General features: G+C 43.9%; 1 protein-coding gene across 1 annotated transcript in view; it reads right to left on the bottom strand.

Annotated features, from left to right (window-relative positions):
• Positions 1–23962, bottom strand: part of unc13bb (unc-13 homolog Bb (C. elegans)) — a 157160-nt gene that overhangs the window by 84441 nt on the left and 48757 nt on the right. The window contains exons 4-8 of the mRNA XM_061262517.1: positions 15416–15533; positions 12381–12504; positions 10180–10253; positions 8909–8966; positions 3243–3465 (exon numbers count right to left, since the gene is read on the bottom strand). Of these exons, the coding sequence (XP_061118501.1) occupies positions 3243–3465; positions 8909–8966; positions 10180–10253; positions 12381–12504; positions 15416–15533 (597 nt within the window). The remainder of the gene's footprint in view (positions 1–3242; positions 3466–8908; positions 8967–10179; positions 10254–12380; positions 12505–15415; positions 15534–23962) is intronic.

The raw sequence follows: 23962 nt of genomic DNA, 5'->3' as shown, positions 1-23962 counted from the left end.
CTCCTGCCTGGGGATTTGTCATGTTCTGTGGAGCTTGCTATATCATCACCCGAGAAAAACCTTAAGGGGTTTATTTTTCCAAACATAGAATTTACAATTGAAGATGGTTGGTTTTCAGAACATTGATGGGCTTTCTCTCTGGTGACAGGATCGTTGTCAGGCTTAGCTTCCTGGCTTGCATCCGATGCCTTGTTTCCAGTATCTTTGCCATCATGTGACTGGAAAGGCAGAATAGATTGAAGGGAAAACTTTTTGTCTGGTGCAGGCTCCTGGGCAGGGGGCACCACGGCCACTGGAGTGGGACTTGTCGACTTGGGAATGAAGGACAGCAATTTGGAGATTCCAGATTCCCCTGGGGCCACACCCTCGGTGGATTCGGGAGGCTGTTTGGAACCTGAGCTAACTTTTTCAGTGAAGGAGCTAAACAAAGAGCTCATGGCACTCTTAACCCCTGAAATTCCTTGTTCAGCTGGGACATTACATTTTGACCCTATAGCCTCGGGTGCCGACTCCTCCTTGGTCTGCTTTGAGGCGATGCTATGCTCATCGCCAGTGGAGTCTGTTCTCGTGCTGCCCTGAGACGACAACCTTGACTTGTTTGACTTGGGAAGGGACCCATACTTGCTGATCTCCTCCTCTTTCTCAGCCAGGTATTCAGAAACGGTCTCTACCAGACACTGCAGCTCATCCATAGGATCCACATATTCATCAATGGGCTCCTCGACTGGAGAAAGCATAGCCTCTGGTACCCAACATCCAATTTTCCCTTTGCTTAGTTTCTTATCCCGGTATCCTTGAAGCTTGTCTATGTGAGCCCCATGTGAAGAAACATATGGGCTTTCGCTATAGTACCTCTCGTCCTCAGTATTCATAGCCTCTGCTAAAGAGGCGATCTCCTCCAGCTCCTCTTCGGATCCTATGGAGTACCGCAACTCCTCTGAGCCCTCAGAATCCGACTCCAGGCTCGCCCGGAGCCTGGCGGCCTCCTCCTCCTGGTATGCCAGGTAATTTTCCAGAGTGTTCTCAAGCTTATTCTTGGCCCACATCCTGGTCTTATAGAGCAGGCCGTTCTTGTACGGTCGCAAACACGGCGTCATCTGCTCTTCCTCCTCCTCCATCTCCGCGACCTGCCGGAGCACCCGCTCCCCCCGCTTGTGACGGAGGAGCTGGACAGAGGGCATGCTCAAGATGTCCGGGGGTTCATCTCGCGTCCTTCCCTGGCCCTGATAGGCCAGTCGGTCGTCCCCAACGTGGTTGCGCAACTTCCTCCTCCGACGCCGGTCTATGGTGTCGTACTCTGCCGGGTACGAGGCGGGAGGAACAGACTTCATTTGCATGGCATCGTAGAAACGACTCCCTGATGACTCACGGCAGGCTTGGGCCATGCGGATTATCATGCTCTTGTTCTCATCGTCATCTTCCCACTGCTCTTCCTCCTTGTCCAGGAAGTCACTCAGCGTGCTCCTGCCCTGTACTTTATATTTGCTCTCCCAGTCTTCCACACCCATACCTGAATCTACAGGAATAATTCTGACCCTTCCTCTGTGGTTTGGGGATCTTATTTGGATGAAAATTTTTGTGAAACAGCATGAGGGATAGAAAATGGGTAAAGAAAAGAAAACAGAAAAAGAGACAAAGAAATGCAGAAAAGCAAATGGATTCATTGGAAAAAAGAGAATGCTTTTGGACATAAGGCACATGATAATAAAGACAAATTAATCTCATGCAAACAGGATAATGAACAATGTAGCAAGGGGGAGTGGTCCGAGGTTATTTGAGTGTGTGTGTGTGCGTGCATGTCCGAATACATGGAAATTGCATTACCACTTCTACTTAAATGTAACATGTTGATATAATGATTTTTCTAACAATATACAGTACTGCAGTACATAGATTTTTTAATTGCTCTTAATAGTCATTGTTTAAAGGGGGGCAGAGTATTGAAGGTGCAGGGTTCAGAACCACAGTCTTATACAGTACCACTCATTATACTGGATTTTATGCCAGATCCTGATTAGAGTTTCACATTTAAAGTGGCTTCAGGAAGTATTCAGGCCTCTTCACTTTTTGCACACTTAATTTAAAATGAAATCTACATTCAATAACCCATAATGACAAAGAGAAAACTTAGCTTTTCTTTGGCAAATATATTAAAAATCAAAAACTGAAATCTCTCATTCCTCAAGTGTTCAGATGTTTAATTCAGTACTTTGTAGAAGCCCCTTCACCCGAGCCTTCCAAAAGGGAGCAAATAATCCATCGCTCACTTCCGTAGTGCCTCACGAGGGAGACTCTGCAAAATATCCGTGGCTAAACCCATCTAAAGCCTGTACATGAACTGGGCACTCGCTTTCTGAAAACGAATAAAGGCTCCTAGGAGCTTTATTTCAAGACTGCTGTGTCATCCGAAACATCAAAAGGGTATGTGGCGACAGTCCGGGTATGTGGCGACAGTCCGGGTATGTGGGGACAGTCCGGGTATGTGGGGACAGTCCGGGTATGTGGGGACAGTCCAGGTATGTGGGGACAGTCCGGGTATGTGGGGACAGTCCGGGTTGTGGGGACAGTCTGGGTATGTGGCAGACAGTCCGGGTTGTGGCGACAGTCTGGGTATGTGGGGACAGTCCGGGTATGTGGGGACAGTCCGGGTATGTGGGGACAGTCTGGGTATGTGGGGACAGTCCGGGTATGTGGGGACAGTCCGGGTATGTGGGGACAGTCTGGGTATGTGGCAGACAGTCTGGGTTGTGGCGACAGTCCGGGTATGTGGCAGACAGTCCGGGTATGTGGGGACAGTCCGGGTATGTGGGGACAGTCTGGGTATGTGGGGACAGTCCGGGTATGTGGCAGACAGTCCGGGTATGTGGGGACAGTCCGGGTATGTGGGGACAGTCTGGGTATGTGGGGACAGTCCGGGTATGTGGGGACAGTCCGGGTATGTGGGGACAGTCCGGGTATGTGGGGACAGTCCGGGTTGTGGGGACAGTCTGGGTATGTGGGGACAGTCTGGGTATGTGGGGACAGTCCGGGTTGTGGGGACAGTCTGGGTATGTGGCGACAGTAAGGGTTGTGGGGACAGGCATGAGTTAGAGCCACCTGACCTTGCAGAACCCCTTTTCTTTCACGCAAAGCTGCAAGTGTGTTTGTGAGTCAGTCTGAACTAGCAAACTAGGTTTGTATGTTTGAGCACCTGTATCTGTGTGTGTGTTCGTGTGTGTGTGTATACATGCGCGTATGTGTACCTGGTGCCCCTGTTTTCCCGGTAGTCCAGGTCATAGCTCTGCATGGAGTCCGTGTAGGACTCTCGCGAGTCAGCTTGGTGCTGCAGGTGGGGGCCCATGGGGTACTGGTGCAGGGAGGAGTTCGGCTGGGCTGTGGTATGGTACCGCGGGGGCAGGCTGTTGCTAGTCTCGCTGCGGTAGTCACTGTCCCGATCGTCCACTGCACTGTCGTGGTCCTCCAGGGCTGTGTGGGGATAAGACAAGTTCAAAAACACAGAACTGTGGGGTGCGCCGGGGTGAATTCTGGGGTGGGGGAGGGGCACGGGATAATGGTTAGAGGGTCTGGGGGATGGATCACAACCACTTCCTCATCGCATTCTGAGTCAACCTGCATCCACAATCATTCCGCCTGTTGAACATGCCATGCACATGGATACAAACTGCAATTTCCGCAACAGCATGTCTTCTTAAAGTTCTTAAAGAGGAACAAATGAATCGTGAACAGGCATTTCGCCCTTAGAGATTTTGCCCCCACCACCCTCCATGGTCTTATGATTGATGGTCAAGCACTATCATAACATGCATGGAAAAAATACTAGATGGATTTAGAATAAACATTTTCAATTTCATGAAAAAAAAATTACAGCTTTCTTTCTTTAACATTATATAATTGTCGTGTGTGTCTATATTTACCTTTTAAAAGGTGTTAGTCAATTGTTTTTAACAGATATAAAAATAAAATAGACAAATTAGCTTAAATAGGAAAAGACATCAATGTGTATGTGAACAAAACACATGGTCAACAAAAAGTAATAAATGCTCTCTCATTCATATATATTATTTTACCAGGCATCATAAAATACTTTAGCACAGCTGCTGCTTCAGGGAGGTTAACATCTCCTCCTTCAGGCTGAGATGAGAAGTGCAGGATACAGACGCACCAAACAATGCGGCAATAACTTAATCATGCTTAGTTTCATCACAGGAGAGGGGGGGAAGCTATGCTTTCATTTAGTTTAATTAGAAATATTAGTCTAAAATGAAAACAGAATCAAGCACATTCGCACATTCTTCGTGCATGGACCATTGGCAGCATGGAAGTACACAGGCTCTTAAACAAATGTGTGTGACCAGTATGGCTCAATGAGATGGGGCACTCCAGTTCTCTTACACTGATGGGCGAGCGTGATGCAAGAGATCATGAGAGCATGCTTCCAATTCTGGTCCTGGAAATCAGTGGTTGGAACTACGCTGGAAACGAAGGACTACAATTGAACTGTGTTGACTAAAGTACAGTGTACATGGTGATCTAGCAGTGCCTAGTAATTAGAAAGTAATTGGATGTTGGACCAAGGTTAGTGATGTGTGGGACTGTAGAAGCACATCAAATGCAAAAAAAGCTGAAATACTTTCTCATATAGAGATGTATTCGAAAACACAAAAAGGCAAACATACTCTAGATACATAACCACTACATGCACGCATACGCATAGATGCACACACACACACACACACACACACACACACACATACACATACACATACACATACACACACATACACACACATACACACACACACACACACACACACACACACATACACAGATACATGCACACACATGCATACACTAACAGACGAGAGTATTTTGGATATGATAATACATTAGGCCACGCTGCTGCATACACACAGATGGGGGAGGGGGAGAATACAGTGCTTTGGACCACAGGTCTAGCAGGCTGTCAGAAGGAAACAATAAGAAGGGGGGGGGGGGGGGGGGGGGGGGGCATGCTCACCTGGGTAAATAGCTCGTATTCATGCACACAAACCTTGGGGTACCTCCTCCAGAGAGAAACAAGAATGCAAAGTGTGGGGGAGGGAAGTGAGAGGGTGTGTGTGTGGGTGCACATGTTGTGTGTGTGGGTGCACATGTTGTGTGTGTGTCTGTCTGTGCGCGCATATGCATATATGGGTATGGGTGTGTGAGTGTTGGCCGTGACCGTGTGTGTGTGTGTGCGTGTGTATGTATGTAAAGTATGTGTTTGCGTGTGATTGTGTATGGGCGTGTGAGTCATTGTAGAGGAACTCAGGGTTGTGTGTGAGCGCATAGACCCAATCTGTAGTCATGTAAGAAAACAAAGTCTTCAGACACGCCGTTTCACTCATTGCAAAAAAGATCTTGACCATCTCTCTCCATTTAACATATAACATACCATTTGACTTTAGATAACACTCATATGCTTAATGAATGATAAATGTATTGCACATAATTGAAAAAGCAATTTTTATGCCCCGTTGAAGCTAAAACATAAAATAAGCACATAAGGGTGCAATATGCATGGTTGAGATGGAATATTACATAACATAGTAAACATGCATACTGCAAACTGTGAGTGATTTCTTTATCAGGAAACCTTGTCCTCCTCCCACAGATCATATTTACTGATATTCATCAATGTTTAATTGATAAATATTGATAAAGATTGATTTGAATGAAAATCAGCTAAATATTTTCTTAAGCAAGAACTACACTAAGGCTTTAGTATTAACAATTACATTGCTACATGAAGTGATGCCTAATTGCTCATTTTTGTGACCCCAAAGTGCTCAAAGAAAGTCAGGTCAACAGATCAGCACTGAATGTTAAATGTTCAGTCAGTTTTCGCCCATTTGCCTGAAAGGAACAACTGACAAAATGCAAGGATCCCATTGTCTCCTGCCATCTGCATAGACTTCCAACTACACTTTCCTTCAGACTAAACAACAATCATTTAATCAGAATTGGAGGTCAAATGTAATTTTAGATCTATTGAGAATGAAGCCTCAGCAGGGCGCTCTGGAGCAGGCCTTGCACGCCCATCCGAAACGTCTACCCTTGGGCTCGACAACTTCCGGAAAACTCTCCACCCATTCCCTGCTCTGATTAAGACGCGTGTGCTGAGCGATAACACGTTAAGCTCTTGTCTCCCTTCAGGGTTTCTCCCTCTTTTAATGAACCGCCACACAAGTACCTGGATAGATGCCAAAATGGATGCCACATGATGGCTGGGAGAGAGAGAACGAATGAAAGTGAGAAAGGAAGAGAACTTGAGAGAGAGAGCACGAGAGAGAGAGAGTGACAGAAAGGACTTTTCTCGTTGCATGAATAGCATCGATTTCTATCAGCCCAGGGATACATGCAGAGAGCACATCCGGGGTGGGGCGGGAAGGGGGCAACAGAGGGTAAAATAAAAAATAAAAATAAAAAAAAGGACTACGTACTCTGTGGATTGCCCCATCCTAAATAGTTGCCTGGTGTGGACACAAAGGTTAACAGAAAAAGAGTGGGGGGAGAAACAATAAAGTTGTTCACTTAACTTGTTCAGAAATAAAGTTAAACTTTAAGAGTGTGTGTTTGTGCGTGTGTGTTTACATGTGTGTGCGGGGGGTGTTGAAGGTGAGATAATAGAAGTGGTGATAGAACAGCAAAGAGCAGTCAGCAGCAGTTGTGTTTGCATGCTTGTGTGTACATTTGTGTGTGTCGAGGGCGAGATGATAGAACAGTAACAGCAGTGTGTGCGTACGAGTCCATTTGTGTGTGTGTGTAAGGAGGGGGGGAGAAAACAGCAGTCAGTTTTGCAAAATCACATTTTCTACAAGGACACAGACACACACAGAACATTCAGAAGAACATCGGCAATATGGCAAAACAGGAAGTGGGCATCACTGGTGCCTTTTCTGGAAAAGAACAACAAAACCCACCTGGAAACAGGACTTCCCACATGGGAACAGCGAAAGCTCTAGCTGACAGGTCCTGACCGCAGAGAGTAAACTCAAAACTCTTTTAGGTAACACTGTTGTGAGCCCATTCCCCTTTACCAGACACTGTGTTCAATAACCAGAAGATTTAATAAAGGCCATCGGCCGGGTGGGTGGTTAGACCGCGGGGCAGCGCAGCAAAACGTCCTGGACCCGAGTGTGTGTCTGCATGGTCATGTCCCCTAGCGATGTCACTGTAGTCATGTCCTGGAACTTCCAAAACATCTCGCACTTTCTATAAACGGACATTAAATGTCCGAGGATAAGCAGTTCCATTTTCCCATAATAAAATATCCGCTTGAATGGCTGAGGGTCAATTCCATTTAAAATTCAATCAGTTTACGATGTAAATTTATGAGCTGAATGATACCCATAATGTTTTGAGGATTTCTCAATTAATAAATGGAATTTCAATCTATTTCCTGAACTGACTAAATTTTACCCCTCTGTTCTGTCTGCTCTGTCCATACTTATCCAGGGAGTAAAAACAAAGAACGGGGGAATTGGCAATATTACTGGCCCAAAAGAGGGAACATGAGAGTGATCCAGGTGCAAGTCGAAGCCACGGTCCTGGGAAAAAAGGGGTTATGTTTCCCCTTCCTCTCCCCAGATTTTTTTCTATTTTTTTCTATTTCTATCAGCAATTATGAATCAGTCGATTTTATATGTCAAATGCAGGCTATTCTTAAGGTCTGATCACAATACATTAACGGAATTAAACTACACCGCTGTATTCTAAACCACACTGATATTGATATATTAAGCATTCCAATCCAGATTATGTATTCTTCACATGCTTAAATAACACATATTCACTACTGGACAGCACAGCATAGTAAAAGAAAAAGGGCGGAACGTGCAGTTCTGTGCAGTCTTACAGCAATGCACAAAATGGGAGAGAACAGTACAAAAACCAGAAAAAAAGAGGGTGGGGGTGCAATGATGCAGGGAGACAATGAGGGACAAACAAAATAAGCTTAAGAAAGGTCTTAAATGATAAGCACTGACAGGGTGTAGATCTAGAACGTATTAAAGATTCAGATCACTCATTCACGCACTCACTAACTTTTTGTACTGTGCAGAACTGATGAAATGCCACCATCTTGTGTCACAATGAGGAATCACTTATGGTGGGCTCATAGTGGTCCATGGTGTTTGGCATAAATCCTTCCAAATACACAAAATATTGTGGGTATAGTTCACTTTTTGTGAGTTTTTGATATTAACTCACTAAAAGCGACTTCCTTATAAATGGAATGGAACTAGAGTTGGCACAGCAGGGACTTTCCATCCTCAGTCATTATGCACATCCATAATCTTGTACAGCCATAAGCACTGAGGGGAGGGCAGGGTGGGAGTTTAAGCCTGTGTCCGAGTGCACAGGACGGCAGCGCTGAAGAGGATGGGCACCAACAAAATGGGACAATAATGCAAAACCCCAATGTATCTGTGGTCCACAACATCAATGCCAACCTGAGGGAAATGTCTACAGATTGCAAGAATTAAAATGGCTACATGCAAACGCACAGATGGAGAAAAGGGAGGAGGGACAAAATGGAGGCTGATGAAAAGAAGCCAGGCTGAGGCACAAGACTGCATGCGCCCCGCCTTAAACGCACCGTCAAGCTTAACATGAGATTGCATGTCGCACATTAATAACACAAGACATGCATCATGAGGCAGATTCATTCCCTTTTTATTAAAATTCCACTTCCGCATCCACAAAACTGACTGCATTTGAGACCACCTGTCAACCAGGTTAAATCAAGAACGGAGAAGAAACAAAGATCATTAAACATTTAGAAGTTGTCTGATCCGGACATTTCCTCATCACCATTTAACGACGTCGGCAATGCATGGGACAACGAGAGGGTGTAATTCACACTTACAGCACTGGGAGGCAGCAGAGGGCAGGCTTCTCTCTTGAACTTCATCTTGCAGTGGGTACTGTGGGAAAACGGAATAGAGGGTTGATAAGAACCCAGTGTCTCCTCAAATACAATCATTCAGACACACAAACCTACTTCAAAATTCTTTTTTTTTATTCAAGGGTTTTGAAGGAATAAGGTTAACATTTCACTTTGTACTAAATTAAAACAATTCAAGGGAGAAATAAATCACACATCAAACGTTAACTGAACGTTAAGTTTTTATATAATCCATTGAGCTTTACGGATGTGGATTAGTAAATCACTTCAATGTATTCAAACCACACGCATGCTAGTGTACTGTACTTATCCAATTCATCCGGTTACCCCAGCATACAGAGGGGAGAGCTGGCAAACAACACCATTAGATGTTAAACAGAGGATCAGCTCTCTGACTTCAGTATTAAATGAATAAACCTTACAACAGAATTATGAATTCCTCTTTTCTGGTGGAAATAAAGAATGTCTCCATCCCAGTTTATCGTATATGTGATGTCCTCAAGCACCAACATCATTCCTACAAGTTTCTTACATTTTGAATATGAATGATTTGCAATTTTGTGATTGTAAATTAAATGACAGAACACTCTTTGATTAAGATGCTACAGTATATTACAAACCACCAATAAATCTTTGTAACAGACAACATAACAGAGAAAATTGCAAACTGCATGCACATAATTACTGATTACTACTAAAGTATTTAACAATTCTTTTGCAATTATATGACAAATTATTTTCCAAAAAGGAATGCCCCAGTAAAATAGTAGGAGCTAATAAAAAACATTTTAAACTCGTGCATTGCAGTAACTTCAAATTCCTCCTAGATGGCATACAGCACGTTCTGAACTTGCACGAAAGCTGAACACCGTGCACAAAATGTCACTCTTCAAAAGAACAGGCCCTCTCAAAATTCATCCAGAGGCATTAATAGTTACATAACAGTGTACTACAGGCTGGGACCCTCACAAATGAACAGAAGCACCAGACTTCTGAACTTGCTTCTGAATGTTGAATCCACTGCAAGGACTTGGATCTTAGCCGGTGCGCTTTCCAGAAACCCAGGAACTGCCAGGGGTCTGTGAGCCCCCAGGCGTGGCGAGGTTCATGCGGACCCCTGTGGCATTGGGGGTTCTGGGAGCCCCCAGGCGTGGTGACGCTCGGTCGTAGAGGTTCACGCGGTCTCCCGTGGCAAAGCGAGTTCTGGTTCTGGTTCGGGCGGCGCTGCTTACCTCATCGTGTATCCTCATGGTATTGATGCGCTCCAGCTTGCCGGTCCAGTACCGGGCCTCCTCCTCCGGGATGTCTGGCAGAAGGGGGGTGAAGAACAGAGACTAGCTCATCCCAAGCCCGTCCCCTGCTATCCCATCCCACCCAGCCTCGGAAAACACGCCACATGGGCAGTCTGCCTTGCATATTCATGCTCTTCAATATAACATGAGGCTCCTGCAGGACAGTTAAAATAGCACAGCCACTCTGTACCCGGCCCCAGGAACGTGTCTGTGTGTTCCATAAAAACAGGAATTAAAACTAAGAATTTCACGTTTTTAAATGAACAAGTTAACCAATTCCACTCCAGTCAATCATATTTGAAATATGTCAGCAGATACGGACATAATGTCAAATTTAAATGTAGGTCACACACACTTGAGTCCAAGTCCCTGAATGTGTTTATTAACCAATCAATGTCCCCCCTTTTTCTCCAGCCCTGAGGTGTGGTATTGACTTAAAAAAAAAAATCAGCACATTCGTGAAATTAACCGGCATGTGGAACATGATTTTCTTCTGTCTGTATATTATTTTTTTCAGTTGATGTAAATGATGAAGAGGCAACCCGGCCAATGAGGTGTCCAGGCACCTTTTCACCTGGGCCAGACCCCCCCCCTCCCCCTCCAAATAGAGCAGATGTGGAGAGCTTTGAAGACGACCCTCGGGTCCTGAAGGAGAGCTCTGAGGAGGGCACTTCAAAGGGCTGGGATGAAACGGACAGTCCACACCAACTGCTTCAATGGGTCAGAGAGAGCCGGGGTGGGTGGGGTGGGGCAGCAGCTCCAGAAACATGCCCTTTCCCATCTGAATGAGCAGCTAATGCACCGGTTTCCACGGAGACCCCCCCCCAGCGATCACAGCTCCAGCCGCCAGGAAAGGGCGCGGCCGCTATTGAGGCTCCGCAGCTGAACGCCGCGATCGAGCCGGGCTCACCACTGTCCTGCAAGGTTTTTCGGTAAACTAGCGGGCCAAGCCCCACCCCCGACTACTTCTCACTTGCTACCAAAAACAACAAAGACCACAAGGACATTTATAGCCAGTGTCACACAAGCGGTTATATTTTTGCTATTTGTAGAATTGCCCTGCTTTACAGGGCAGTTCAACTCCACTACCATGTTTCAGAGTGAGGAAAGGCTGCCTCCCTGCCCACTCTTAAGAGCTCAAATGGGGGTTTTCTGCTTGTTTTTTTAGGTACTCCACCTAAACTGCTTCAGTGCACATGCAGCTGTATAAATGGATTATATCTAAAAATGTCAGCTCTGGAAACTCAGGGGAAGCCTTCCTGACGGGCAGAGGAGGTGATGTAACCAGCGCCTGACCAATCACATCACACCGGCTGAAAGTCTGCCCAATATCCCACAATGCAACAGTTCCTTACTCTATTATATATGTGATATATTTTTGTCCAATGGCATAAATAAAAATGAGTGGCTGGTTGTTTGCTTGCCAGTCAAATGGTTGAAAAGTCAAGTGCTTGTCATTAACAAGCTCTTGGTGACTTTCTTTAGTGTACCATGAATGGTAGGACAAGTTGAGATCATAACTGGTGTTTTTTGTCACTCAGAATTCACACTTGTTTGCCCTTTTTATGACACAGTGTAGGTTGCGTTTTACAAATATATAATGTGCACCACATTCTTCTGATCACATAATGCATATCGCTGCACATCTTCTGGCATCACTCAGAGAAATGTTTAGTCTGAGTTGAGCATTTTATCATGTGCTCTGCCAATTTAACCGTGGAGCTGGGACAAAGGACCCCAAATGAATGTGTTTGGCAATATAGGTGAATGTGGTTGGTAGTGAAGGTTTATGTCGGTGGGACTATAGGTGAATGTGGTTGGGACAGAATGTGGTTGGGACTACAGGTGAATGTGGTTGGGACTATAGGTGAATGTGGGTGGGGCTGAAGGTGAATGTGGTTGAGACTACAGGTGAATGTGGGTGGGGCTAAAGGTGAATGTGTTTGGGACTACAGGTGAATGTGGTTGGGACTATAGGTGAATGTGGTTGGGAGTGAAGGTGAACGTGATTGGGACTACAGGTGAATGTGGTTGGGACTATAGGTGAATGTGGTTGGGAGTGAAGGTGAATGTGGTTGAGACTATAGGTGAATGTGGATGGGACTGTAGATGAATGTGGTTGGCCGGGGCGGGTGGCTCACCGAAGGGCAGTTCGAAGCGAGTGTCGAGCAGGACGCGGTGGGGGGTGGGGTTCTTGGTGCCGTAGATCTCATCCGCCTTCATCAGCACCTCGGCATCCAGGAAGGTCCACTCACCCAGGCCCTCCTACAGGACAGGCAGACAACCAGAGAACGAAGGAGTGAGAGAACGAGAGACAGAGAAAAGGGGAAAGAATGAGATAGGGACAGAGAAAGAGGGTGGGTTGTGCAGGATAGTGGATTGTGCAGACAGTGTAAGACAGGGCTACTCAACTGCAGTGCATGCAGGTATTTGCTCCTACTGTGCACTACACCACCTGATTTCACTAATTATTTTACCTTCTTGGTTCAGATAATAAGCTAATTACTGACATCCGGTGGTGTAGCACACGGATGAAGCAAATGCCTGCAGACACTACGGCCCGCAGGATGAGGAGTTGAGTAGCGCTGGTGTAGGACACAGAGAAAGGAAGTGAGAAAGCAGACGTATAGAAGGGAAGAGTGTGAAGGTGAACTTGGTTGGAATTGAAGGTGAATGTGGAGCATTGATAAATGATAAAGTCATGAATTCCACTGTGTAAATTATTCCCACTCGGCCGGTTATTTGAAATGCAGCTGATTATTCTTTCACCCATTGATTACCTGTCAATTGCTCACAGAAGGAAATGTATAGCGCAATGTGTCATTTTGTTAGTAAAGCCCAGACAATGGGGAAGGATTCAAGATTGTTGAAATAAATTGCTCAATATTTTTTCCGCCTACACTGCCCTACCTTCAATTAATAAAAATTGGCCATTTTCTATTTTGAATAATCATGCATCATCATTTACATGACAAAGGCATTGCATGAGCATAATTATAATCAAGCAATTTATAACAAGAACAGCTTGTGGTCAAAATAAATTCTGTATTTCTGAAATTATAGTTAGAAAATTAATTCAATTCCATTAATTAAAATTCCAAATTCATTCCACTCATAAGGGGCAGCTTGTAGCCTAGTGGCTAAGATGCTTGACTGGGACCCGGAAGGTTGGTGGTTCAAGCCCCAGTGTGTAATTGTAAGTGTAAGTCACTTTAGATAAAAGTCTCAGCAAAATAACAAATCATGATTACTCCCGCTAGCGTAATGCTACAATGGCATAACTCCCTTAGCTCATAAAGTATCCACATTTTAGATTGATAGCTAAACTGTATGATGTTATGAAGCTTAAGAGTTTTGCGATGCTTGCCTGCATTCATTGAGAGTCACGGCCGTGCTTCGTGAGAAACGGCTGAACCCCTGGCAGCCTCTGTTTGAGCGTGACACGGCTCATTTATAAATAATGTGAAGACTAGCAACATGCAAACTACTGCAAGAACAAAGCGTGCAGTAATGTCGTCAAAGAGAGACGCTTCCTAATGTGTTGAGTGTTGAGTTGTGACCTGGAATACGCACGCAAATGCACTCGGTCCTATTCCAAAAGCAAAAGGTTTCGGGCTAGCAATCTCCACTGTTGCCATGAAAACAATAACTTCCCTCATTAGCCTCATAATGTCTCCGTCAGTCCCTATGTTCTTCCAGCACAATATTTCAAAACATCTCAATATCCCTTATTCTTTACTTTCAATTAGTTTAATGGAGTTAATTAACTTTATAATTGCTGTTTTAATTTGTTAGGTCAATTAAGCGATCCCTTTATCTGTGTGTAAGCATGTGCTGGCATGAGCATGGGTCTAGTTACATTTAGATATGAGCCACCGTGTGAGAGTGATTGTGTGCGACTGAGTGTATGCGTGCAACTGTGTGCACACTTGTCTTCATGCGTGATGTACAATATCTGAAAGATCTGAATCTGGGATGTGGTGCTGAAGGTCACTGTTGAAACAAACTGCTCAAGCTAGGTTTTGAAACAGCTGGTAGCTGGTTGACCAGCCCAGACAAACTACCAGCACTAGATTGCGTTATGACCAGCTTGATCATGCTGGTTGACCAGTTCATACCCAGCTAGACCAGCTTTATGACCAGCTTGGTCATGCTGGTTGTCCAGTTCATACCCAGCTAGACCAGCTTTATGACCAGCTTGACCAGCTTAATTGTCAAGCTGGTCAAGCTGGCATAGCTGGATTTTACAACAGGGTTGTTTAATTCAAAATGGCCATAGCTAGCACATTCTATCAGTTTCTCAGAAATTTGAGCCAATCGCAATGTTTCTGCTATGGAGAGCAGTCGTTACACCGATCAACTTAATGATTAACAGCTCATTGCTGCTCCACCCTTTATTGACTGATGAAATCTTCCACCACTATGTTGAAGTCTGTGGCATGGTTTTAACATCAATCAACACTTGTCATTAACATTGATTTATAGGTCAATGAAGATTGTTGTTTCTTAACAACATAAATACATTGACAACTTCATTCTTTTGTTTGGCAGATTTGCCAAACAATGATCAAGAACAATCAATTAATATTAAATTGTATTTCATGTCCTCGATGGAAATGATCATTAAGTACATTCAGTACTGACATCACAATGTAGTTTCTTCCACGAAATGAGTTTTTTTAACCTCATGCACTTGCTATTTGGGGGTTCAGGCCTGGTGTTCGTCAGTCCTTGATAAAAAGTGCTACACAAATTAAACATTTTTATTGACAGCGAGACACAAGGGGTGCTCACGTCCAGGCAAAACAGTTCTGGATCCTCTCTAGACCAGCGATACACTAATGTGGCCCTAAGGACGGTAGCACTGCTGGGTTTTCATTCTTCCCCTCTAATGAGGTGATAAACCAGGCCGGAAAAACCAGGTGAGGTGGATTGCTGGCCAGTCAGAGATATTAATCAGCCAATTAGCTGTCAGGTTGCACAAAAGACCAACAGTAAGAAAGGCCCCATTAGGCATTCTTATGTCCCACTTGCATTTAAGTGTCAGTCATAGTTAAGAACAAATTGTTGACTGATTCCAGGCCTGTCCAGTGGCACACTGAGGCAGCAAACGGCCCGGTCGCCTGGCAACAGAGCGGGCGCCCAGGCCCAGGTCCCGGGGCGGGGTGCGGCTCACCTCGTCCGACTGTCGGATGCTCCTTAGAGGGATCCAGGCCGTCCCCACCATGGTGTCCCAGATCAGCCCCTTGTTCCACACCTCCACGATGAGCCCCAGGTCCAGCCGGTTAATCTCGCTGCACAGAGCATGGGAGAGACACACACACACACACACACACACCTTCGTTAGAAAGCCCAATCTCAAAGGAAATTACTGCTGCCTCAAATACGTGACTGTTTTGATTAAAATACTATTCTACGGTTTACTTTGGTTTATCTGGAGTATTGGAACCTATGAAATACTCTCAAAAAGAGCAAACCCCAACCAGACCAGAAGTCTTCTTGGTTGGCTCAACTGCACCCACGCAAAATCAATCAAGAGACGAAAGTATCTGAATCCAAACAGTTGCGTATTTGAACCAGTTCCGCCTACGCATCGGCACATGCCCCGCGATGCATCTTGGAGCGGAAAAGCAGTCACACAATTCGGCACACCTGCATTTTACACAGATTTACACAAGACCCCGCGTTCACGTTCAGAGCAGAACAGACAGCTCTGCACCTGGTGTCCTGGGTGTCCTTTGATCTCCGCATGAATCCGTTTGACGCAGACGAGGGCACCACACCGCCATTTCGCTACGTGTGAACGGCGTGGACGAAAACACACCTCTGAACACTTCTAACATATGCTGATAATACAAGTATTACTTTGACGAAAATCATTTGGGATCAGACCTGGGTCAAATGCATAATTGCTTTTCATTCATGTACTTCTCTACACTTTACTGAGCTTGCTGGGTACCCTTTAGCCTGAGTTGGAAAATACAAACAGGAGTGAGGAATGAACAAAGCTTCCTTGAGTGATGACATTAATCCAGGCTTTTCTCCTGTTGAGTTTAAAAACTGGTAATAGTTATTCTAAAAGCTGCCCTGTACTCGAAATGGAAGAAGTGTGCAACTTGCCTGATGGAGATGTCTCATTTACAGACGGCAGGCTATGTGAGCTTGGCACTGGGCTACATGGGGCACTTTTCAGGAACAGAGAGGAGCCAGTGTGTGCTAGAGAGCACACAGACTCTAATTAAAAACAGCGGGTAATTAATGAGTGTGCTCACAGCGGCTACACGATTCCTCCCCAGACTCCCCAATAAACAGACACATAAAAGAGCATCACGGAAGGGATTCTCATTTTTACAAACCGCCGCAATAAAGCCATGCACCTGTAAATCCATATAATATCACAGGGTGTTCATTTTTACCGGCTTTGACCAGACAATCTAGCAAACACTCAAAGCATAATAAAGTTTAGCCTCAATTTATGCTCTCTCCAAGTGTAAATTAAAGGTGGTTTTATGAACACAACCATATCAGGTATAGGAAAAACTTCGTGGGCTTGTTTCACTCTGTAATCACTCTGAAAAATGATTTATTTTGGCTTTGTTTGCCTTGAATTTGCCATTCATAACTGAAAACTCTTTGAGCTCAGTACAGCACAAACGCAAGTGAGACGCTATCTCCTGCAGAAGATGCATCTTCTCACACTGCATTCTACCTGTGTGTTCACACACATGTCAGAGGCAAATACTTTTACTTTCTATTTTATTTCTATTTTCTATTCTAAAACAGGGACAGTGCATATTAATGAACATTTAAAATCAAATGTAAACATGCCACCAGGCTAATTTTCATCAGCTGTCCCGTGGCAGGTTGATGGAAACAAATATTAAAACAAAGAATAACAAACACAAAAAAAAAAAAAAAAAAGTTAATCCCACAGAAGTCATCACAAACACCCATCTACAGTACATGAAACAGAGCAGAGTAGCCTAATTGACCTGAGACTCACTCTACACAATAACAAACCCGTATACATAAAATACAGACAAAACATTCAGAGAATTCAAAGAATTAAGATAGAGTTATGTGAGCAGTTTTGGTTTCCCAGTAGCCAGATTTTTAAATGCTTGGCAAATGAGATAAAGGTTGGCCGTTCCTGTTCCCGTATAACTTTGAGCCTGTTATACCTCTGTCTTATTTCTTTTGCATGTGCTAAAAGGTTTTGCACAATGCTGAAGGTCTTCAATCAGGCCCTTTGAGTGTGACTTGTGTAGACAGGCTGTGGGTGCCCACCTAACCTCAGGGGGGTAGGGGTGAGCAAAGATACATACCGAGAGTAAAAACCCTCTCTCCACACAGCCAGTTGACCCGTAGAGTGAACACGTGCTTTGTAACGCACAGGTAAACCCTCCTCTCCTAATGACAGTAAGGTTGTCCCATCATGAACCAGAATCAGAATCAGAGTCTGGGTCCCAACCACACCTGGGTTCAAACAGTATTTGTTTGGATCCAAATACTTTTCTGTGCTCTGTTGATCTTGCCTGGTTAATTTGAGCGTGCAAGGAGGAGCAGATGGGCGGGGTTCACACATTTGTGATCATTTCATTTGTTCTAATACACCAGCCAAGCTTAATCAAATGGAGAAAAATATTTTAAACTAAAAACAAATACTACTTGAGCTGAGGTCTGGTCCCAACAGAAGTCCATCTTATCTTCGGTTGGTAAGAGCACGAGGGCTCTTACCTGGCTCACTAGCGTCAAGCATGACCTCCTGAGAACCTCGTCCCAGAGCTAATCTCAGCCAGCCCTTGCAGTGAAACGCCACCTTCAGTAACAGTAAATCTCAACCTGGCAGTTTGCAAACAGGGATCAGTGTAGGCTGATTGGGAAGGCCTCAGGTATCCACTTATGGGATTTCACCCAGGTCAGTCCTGCTGAGTCAGTAGTCCAGGAATGACCTTTTCTCTCACATCACATGCAGGAATTATAACTGAGAAAAGAGTTCCCAGTCAAATGATATTCACTGAAGAGAGCATGTGATCACTACAATCCGCAAGCATACCATGGAAAGTAAGGGAAGGCAATCGCAAGAAACGTATCTTTATACTTTTCTGGACCATCCATTGATAGCTGACCAAAAGTCCAATGATGGCCAACCCAAAGTCTCTCAATCACACTCCAATCACAGGAAAAATGATCACATATGCTAATGCACAAGATGGAATTTTTGACCACCAGACAGTATTTTTGACCATCAGACAGTATTTCCCGGTAAACCAGTTTCCCATCTAGTGCAAGCCCATTTAAAGAGCAAATGATATGGCCAACATTGCACAGATACACTTTGAACAGAATTAACTATTTTGATACAATGTCATGATATCTGATTAGAAAGATGCCTTTCTTTTTTTCGTTCTTTTTTCGGAGGGTTGCCGGTTCGATCACCCGCCCGGGCTGTGTCGAAGTGTCCCTGAGCAAGACACCTAACCCCCAAATGCTCCTGACGAGCTGGTCGGCACCTTGCATGGCAGCCAATCGCCGTCGGTGTGTGAGTGTGAATACATGGAAACAGCAGCTGAAATCTGATTAAACAGAAATGAGTGTGAAGCCTTGGTTAATTATGGAGCTCATGGTAGAAACCAATACAATTGCATTTCATACAATACATTGGAGCTGGTAAAAGAAATGTGATGCTGTATAATAACGATTCATTGGCTCTCGAACAGACAAATGACTGATCGAACATTGCGATGAGAATGTGGCGATCAAATGTTGCAAAGGGAGTTAGAGTGAATAACCGCTCTAAGTAGGGGGAAGAACGGGGCAAAACGAACCCGGCGTGGGTGTTTTGTGTAGAAACGTCAGTGGAAACGGCGCCAGCACAACCACAGCACCACGTAGGCCGTGTTTTACAGCCATGAATTATTAATTTCAGAAGCCAGACAGCTGAAGAGAAAGCAGGGAAAAAAATGACTCATTCCCAAATGGAGTTACAAACCTCCAACATGCTTATTTGGGGGCGACATGGCTCAGGCAGTAAGAGCAGTCGTCTGGCAGTCGGAGGGTTGCCGATTCGATCCCCCGCCCGGGCTGTGTCAAAGTGTCCCTGAGCAAGACACCTAACCCCTAAATGCTCCTGACAAGCTGGTCGGCGCCTTGCATGACAGCCAATCGCCATCGGTGTGTGTATGAATGGGTGAATGAGAAGCATCAATTGTACAGCACTTTGGATAAAGGCGCTATATATATGCCAACCATTTACCATTTTATTTTTGTAAAACCAACTGCGGTGCAAAAACACACACACACAATAAAGACAACACTCTGTTTGTGTTTATCATTTCAGGCTTTTCTTTCCTTTTTCTTTCTTTTCTTGTCCCTCTTTTTTGTTCAAACAAAGCCAAAGCCAAAGCAAAATAAGTGAATTACTAATTGATGTGTTGCCATAGATACAGATTGCCTGCTCTGTAATCTATTGTGGCATCAGATAAGCGCTGAAACATCAAGGCTCTGCTCCTCGATGCAGTCTTCTAGCTCCACCATAATAGCAAGACACACTCCACTTAAAGGACCATCTGCAGAGCACATCAGAAAAGCATGGATGTTGCAACAAGACATGAAAAATATAACCACAAAAGGCAAAGTACATTTCAGTTGATTATGGTTCGAAAATTGCTATTACCATTGCTTTTGCCTCCAAAGTTTTTTGCCGTTTTAATTCATTCAGCCTGCATTAAAGTATTGGGCTGAATTCATTTAAAAGGGTTATTCTGAACAGCGGTGGAATAATGGTGTGTCTTTTAAAGGGTGAACAAGGGTTGTGTCTTTTAGAGGGTGCAGAACTCTAACAGGGACCATATGTACTCTGTAAGTCGACTTAAAGGTACAATAGGTAATATTTTTGTGCTAAAACATTGTTACAAGACTATTGTAAATCCCTTCCTATCATTGAAAAAGGCTGACAGACATGGCATGTCGACTCACCCTCTGCCTGTGTTTATATTACAGATGTGGCATATGCGTGACAGATGGGGGGAGGTGGATCCACAGGTCAATCATTCACATATGAAGTATTCCAAAAAAATATTTCCACAAAGGATGCACTCGAGAAAACTTTGGGAGCCTCCTAACTACGGCTTAGGAGGAACATTTAATGGGTTGGGTCAGGCAAAGAACAAGGTGATGAAAAATAAGCATTAAATAAGCCCCTATTAAATGGGAGGATCCTTACAGGGAGGTATCTTTAAAAATAATTTCCGGTTCCTTCCATTAGTATAGGCCTTTGTCTTGTCATTTGAAGTGAGATGTGTCTTGACGCTACTCAAGAACTCACTTAAAAAGGGCCACTTTATGTCTTTAGTGCGTCTTCAGAGTGATAAAGCATGTTTTCCACCCCACACTGACCCATTCATGCTCTCACTAATAAGACAATATACGTGTGATACCTGAACAGTGTGACTGAAGGACCATTGTTGTCTGTAGCATGAGAGAAGCAGTACAGTGTGACAGAAGGACCATTGTTGTCTGTAGCATGAGAGAAGCCGTAACACTGTGATACATGAACGGTGTGACAGAAGGACCATTGTCGTCTGTAGCATGAGAGAAGCAGTAACACAACCTGTAGACAGCAGAACCTTTACTAATAAAAAAGGCTCTCATCCATCCAGCAGCATTTGACAAGACTCAAAATGCTTATCAGTGTCTACAAAGGATCCAATGGCTTCTTTTTAACGACGTTAATCAGCTAATAAAAACAGGATGGGAATTTGAACGTCCTTTTGATGCTGGTGTCAATCAACTACTTGCTGGAAGATATTTCTGAACACATCTGAACCAGGGTTGCCAGTTCAGGGTTTTTTTCCAGCCAAAATGGCTGAGCTCTCATTGATTTTGCACTCACTAACAAAACCATCTGTGATTTAACCTGTGGTCTCCTTCATGAGTGGAAAGATGTATGTTTCCATAGTGAAAAGTTGTAAGAAGCCAGTGAACAGACCATTTAGTTATTGCTTGTTCAAAATGAGCACTGCTGTAGACATAGGTGTCATCATATGTTGGCTGTGTAATTTTATGATTTTGCCTGCTATGGCCAACAGACCACATTAGGTTGACTCAGATTTTTAAAGTCAGTCCGCCAACCAAATAGTTGAGAAATTAGGAGTTCCACTAATCATCTGAGCTGCACAATAATTCCGCCAATCATCTAAGCTGCACAAAAATTGCACCAATCATCTGAGCTCTACAGAAATTCCACCAATCATCTGAGGTGCACAATAATTCCGCCAATCATCTGAGCTGCACAGCAATTCCACATACTATAGCAAATGACACTGGTGGCGATGCTACAAACAATTACACACTGCTCCATGGGACTCCCGCTCACAGTCGACACCATTAGGACGGGATTCAGACGGTGGGGAGCATTCCGGCACTACCCCGTCTCTGCTGGATGCTCCACTCCGCTGCCAGACATCCCAGTGAAGTTTATTAATCAGATTTTCTTAAGAGTGAACTTTATTAACCTTTTTCTGCTCTCCTTTCTGAGCCCCAGCAGGCAGCAAAAATATAAATGAACAAACTAAATAAATGTATTCACTAATTTTACAAGCCGTTAATGTGTGGTTTATCAGAAATCACCTCCATTATGTCTCTGCGTGAATTGGAAGAACCTGGCTTTTTCAAGGTGGCAACAGATAAGCCAGGCTCACTGGCTGATTTTAATGAAGGCAAGCATTATACAGCCTTTCACATAAATGTTTGGCTGATTGGCTAGCTGACCAAGTGGGTGACTGATTGACTGCATAGTTGAATTGCTGACTCACTAATTGGCTGGCCAATGGCTGATTGTGTGGCTGGCCGCTTGGCTGATTAGCTAAGGGAATGTGTTATTGCCATTAGGATTGTCAGTCTCTGGCCACCTGTCTCCTGGCAATATCCACACTCTGGAGAGGGGAAACTAGCTTTTGCAATTTTGGGCTGGATTCAATCGATATTTGTCCTTAAAGGAGTAACATGGTGGTTGAATGTGACACTTGCCAGGTGTCTTTAGGCAACAATAAAACAAATGTGCATAATTATTTTTTATTATTTAGTCATTTAAATGTATTTTAAAACTTATTTTTCTAAGGCTAAAATGTCCCACTATAAAAATTCACCCGAACTGTCTGGGCATGGTAATGAGAACTGTGAATTAGCTATGACTTTCCTGTAGGCCAGTGGTGCAAACTGTGGGTCACAAGTTGCAGAGGAGGGATAAGGGGGGTGGTTATCCTCATGAGACACACTACGAGGAGAACATTCTCAACCGGTTGAATATAGAACAATACATTTAAAACACTTGCTTCTCAAAAACTAAAGAATGGACATATTTAATACTTCCATTGTGTTTCAATTGCATATAAAAATCGAGAAAGTGTGACCAACCGCCATTCTACTCGTAATGAAAATTTAAGATTCAAGTTTTTTAGAGGTTTTTTTTCATCAGAAACTTAAACTAGAGAGCAAGAATTATACATACATTAAATATTATCCCCTCATCATTGTTATACGACCTTCATTTGCTGCAGATGAGGCTACTTTACTGCAGATAATGTTAATAGCCAACAAGTGTATGGAATTGAACAAGTTAAAACACAAAAAAGAGGTGGTGACATAGAATCTCTTTTGTTACAACGTGAGGCCTTCTGGATATACACTTTGCAAAGTTTTAAGAATGGACTCAATGAAGAACTATGTTTGAATGTGATGCTATAACTGCTAAAAATAACCATTTCTATCAAGCTTAACAGTTGGAGATGTAAATTTGTGATTGATGTCTTTATTCAACAAAGTATGTATTGCCCTTATGTCCTAATGTCTTTTCACATCAATGATTGAATTATTGGTTGGGACTCCCTATTGGGTGTTCCCTATTGTATGTCTCTATAAATGAAGCTCTCCATTTTCTGGCAAAGTTACTCTGATGAAGGCCTAGTGCCGAAACGTCAGCACGCCTGCCAATAAAGTGGTGAGCTTTTTCCTTACTTTTTCAAAAGTTTAACCTCAAAAAAAGCTGCACCTGCAAAAAACCACCAAGGTGTGCAGGCCCGCTCTTACTTTACTGCAGATAAAATGTGTTATGGACACTCCCAACCACAGCACAACTGCCCTGTTTTCAAACCCTTTCCTGCTCTCCAATCCAGGAAGCAGAAGCACACAGTAACCTGAAACGCTTCCTGACCAGAGATTCCCATTTTCAGTACCAGTCTACCACACACACACACATGCATGCACACACACATACAGACACACACATACTGTACACACGCACACACACACACACACACACACACACACACACACACACACACACACACACGCGCACACACACATACACACACACACACATACTGTACACACGCACACACATTACATTACATTATTACATTAATGGCATTTGGCATACGCTCTTATCCAGAGCGACGTACAACAAAGTGCATACCTATAACCAGGGATAAGTGCTCTGAAAGACCCTAGAGAGAAGTACAATTTCTATTGCTACCGGTACAACAAAGATAAGGACCAGGGCCTTTTTTTTTCTTTTTTTTTCAAATAAACAAACAAACAAACAAAGCAAAATTTACCAAACTTAACTATCCAAACTATATAAATTGGTCATTTCAAATGGTGACTTTCAATTATTGAGGATAAAAAAAACCACAAAACATTGTCAATAAAACCAATAAAAAGA

This window comes from Conger conger, chromosome 12 (genome assembly GCF_963514075.1).
Source record: "Conger conger chromosome 12, fConCon1.1, whole genome shotgun sequence".
Taxonomy (NCBI): domain Eukaryota; kingdom Metazoa; phylum Chordata; class Actinopteri; order Anguilliformes; family Congridae; genus Conger; species Conger conger.
This window is presented reverse-complemented; position numbering and strand designations above follow the sequence as displayed.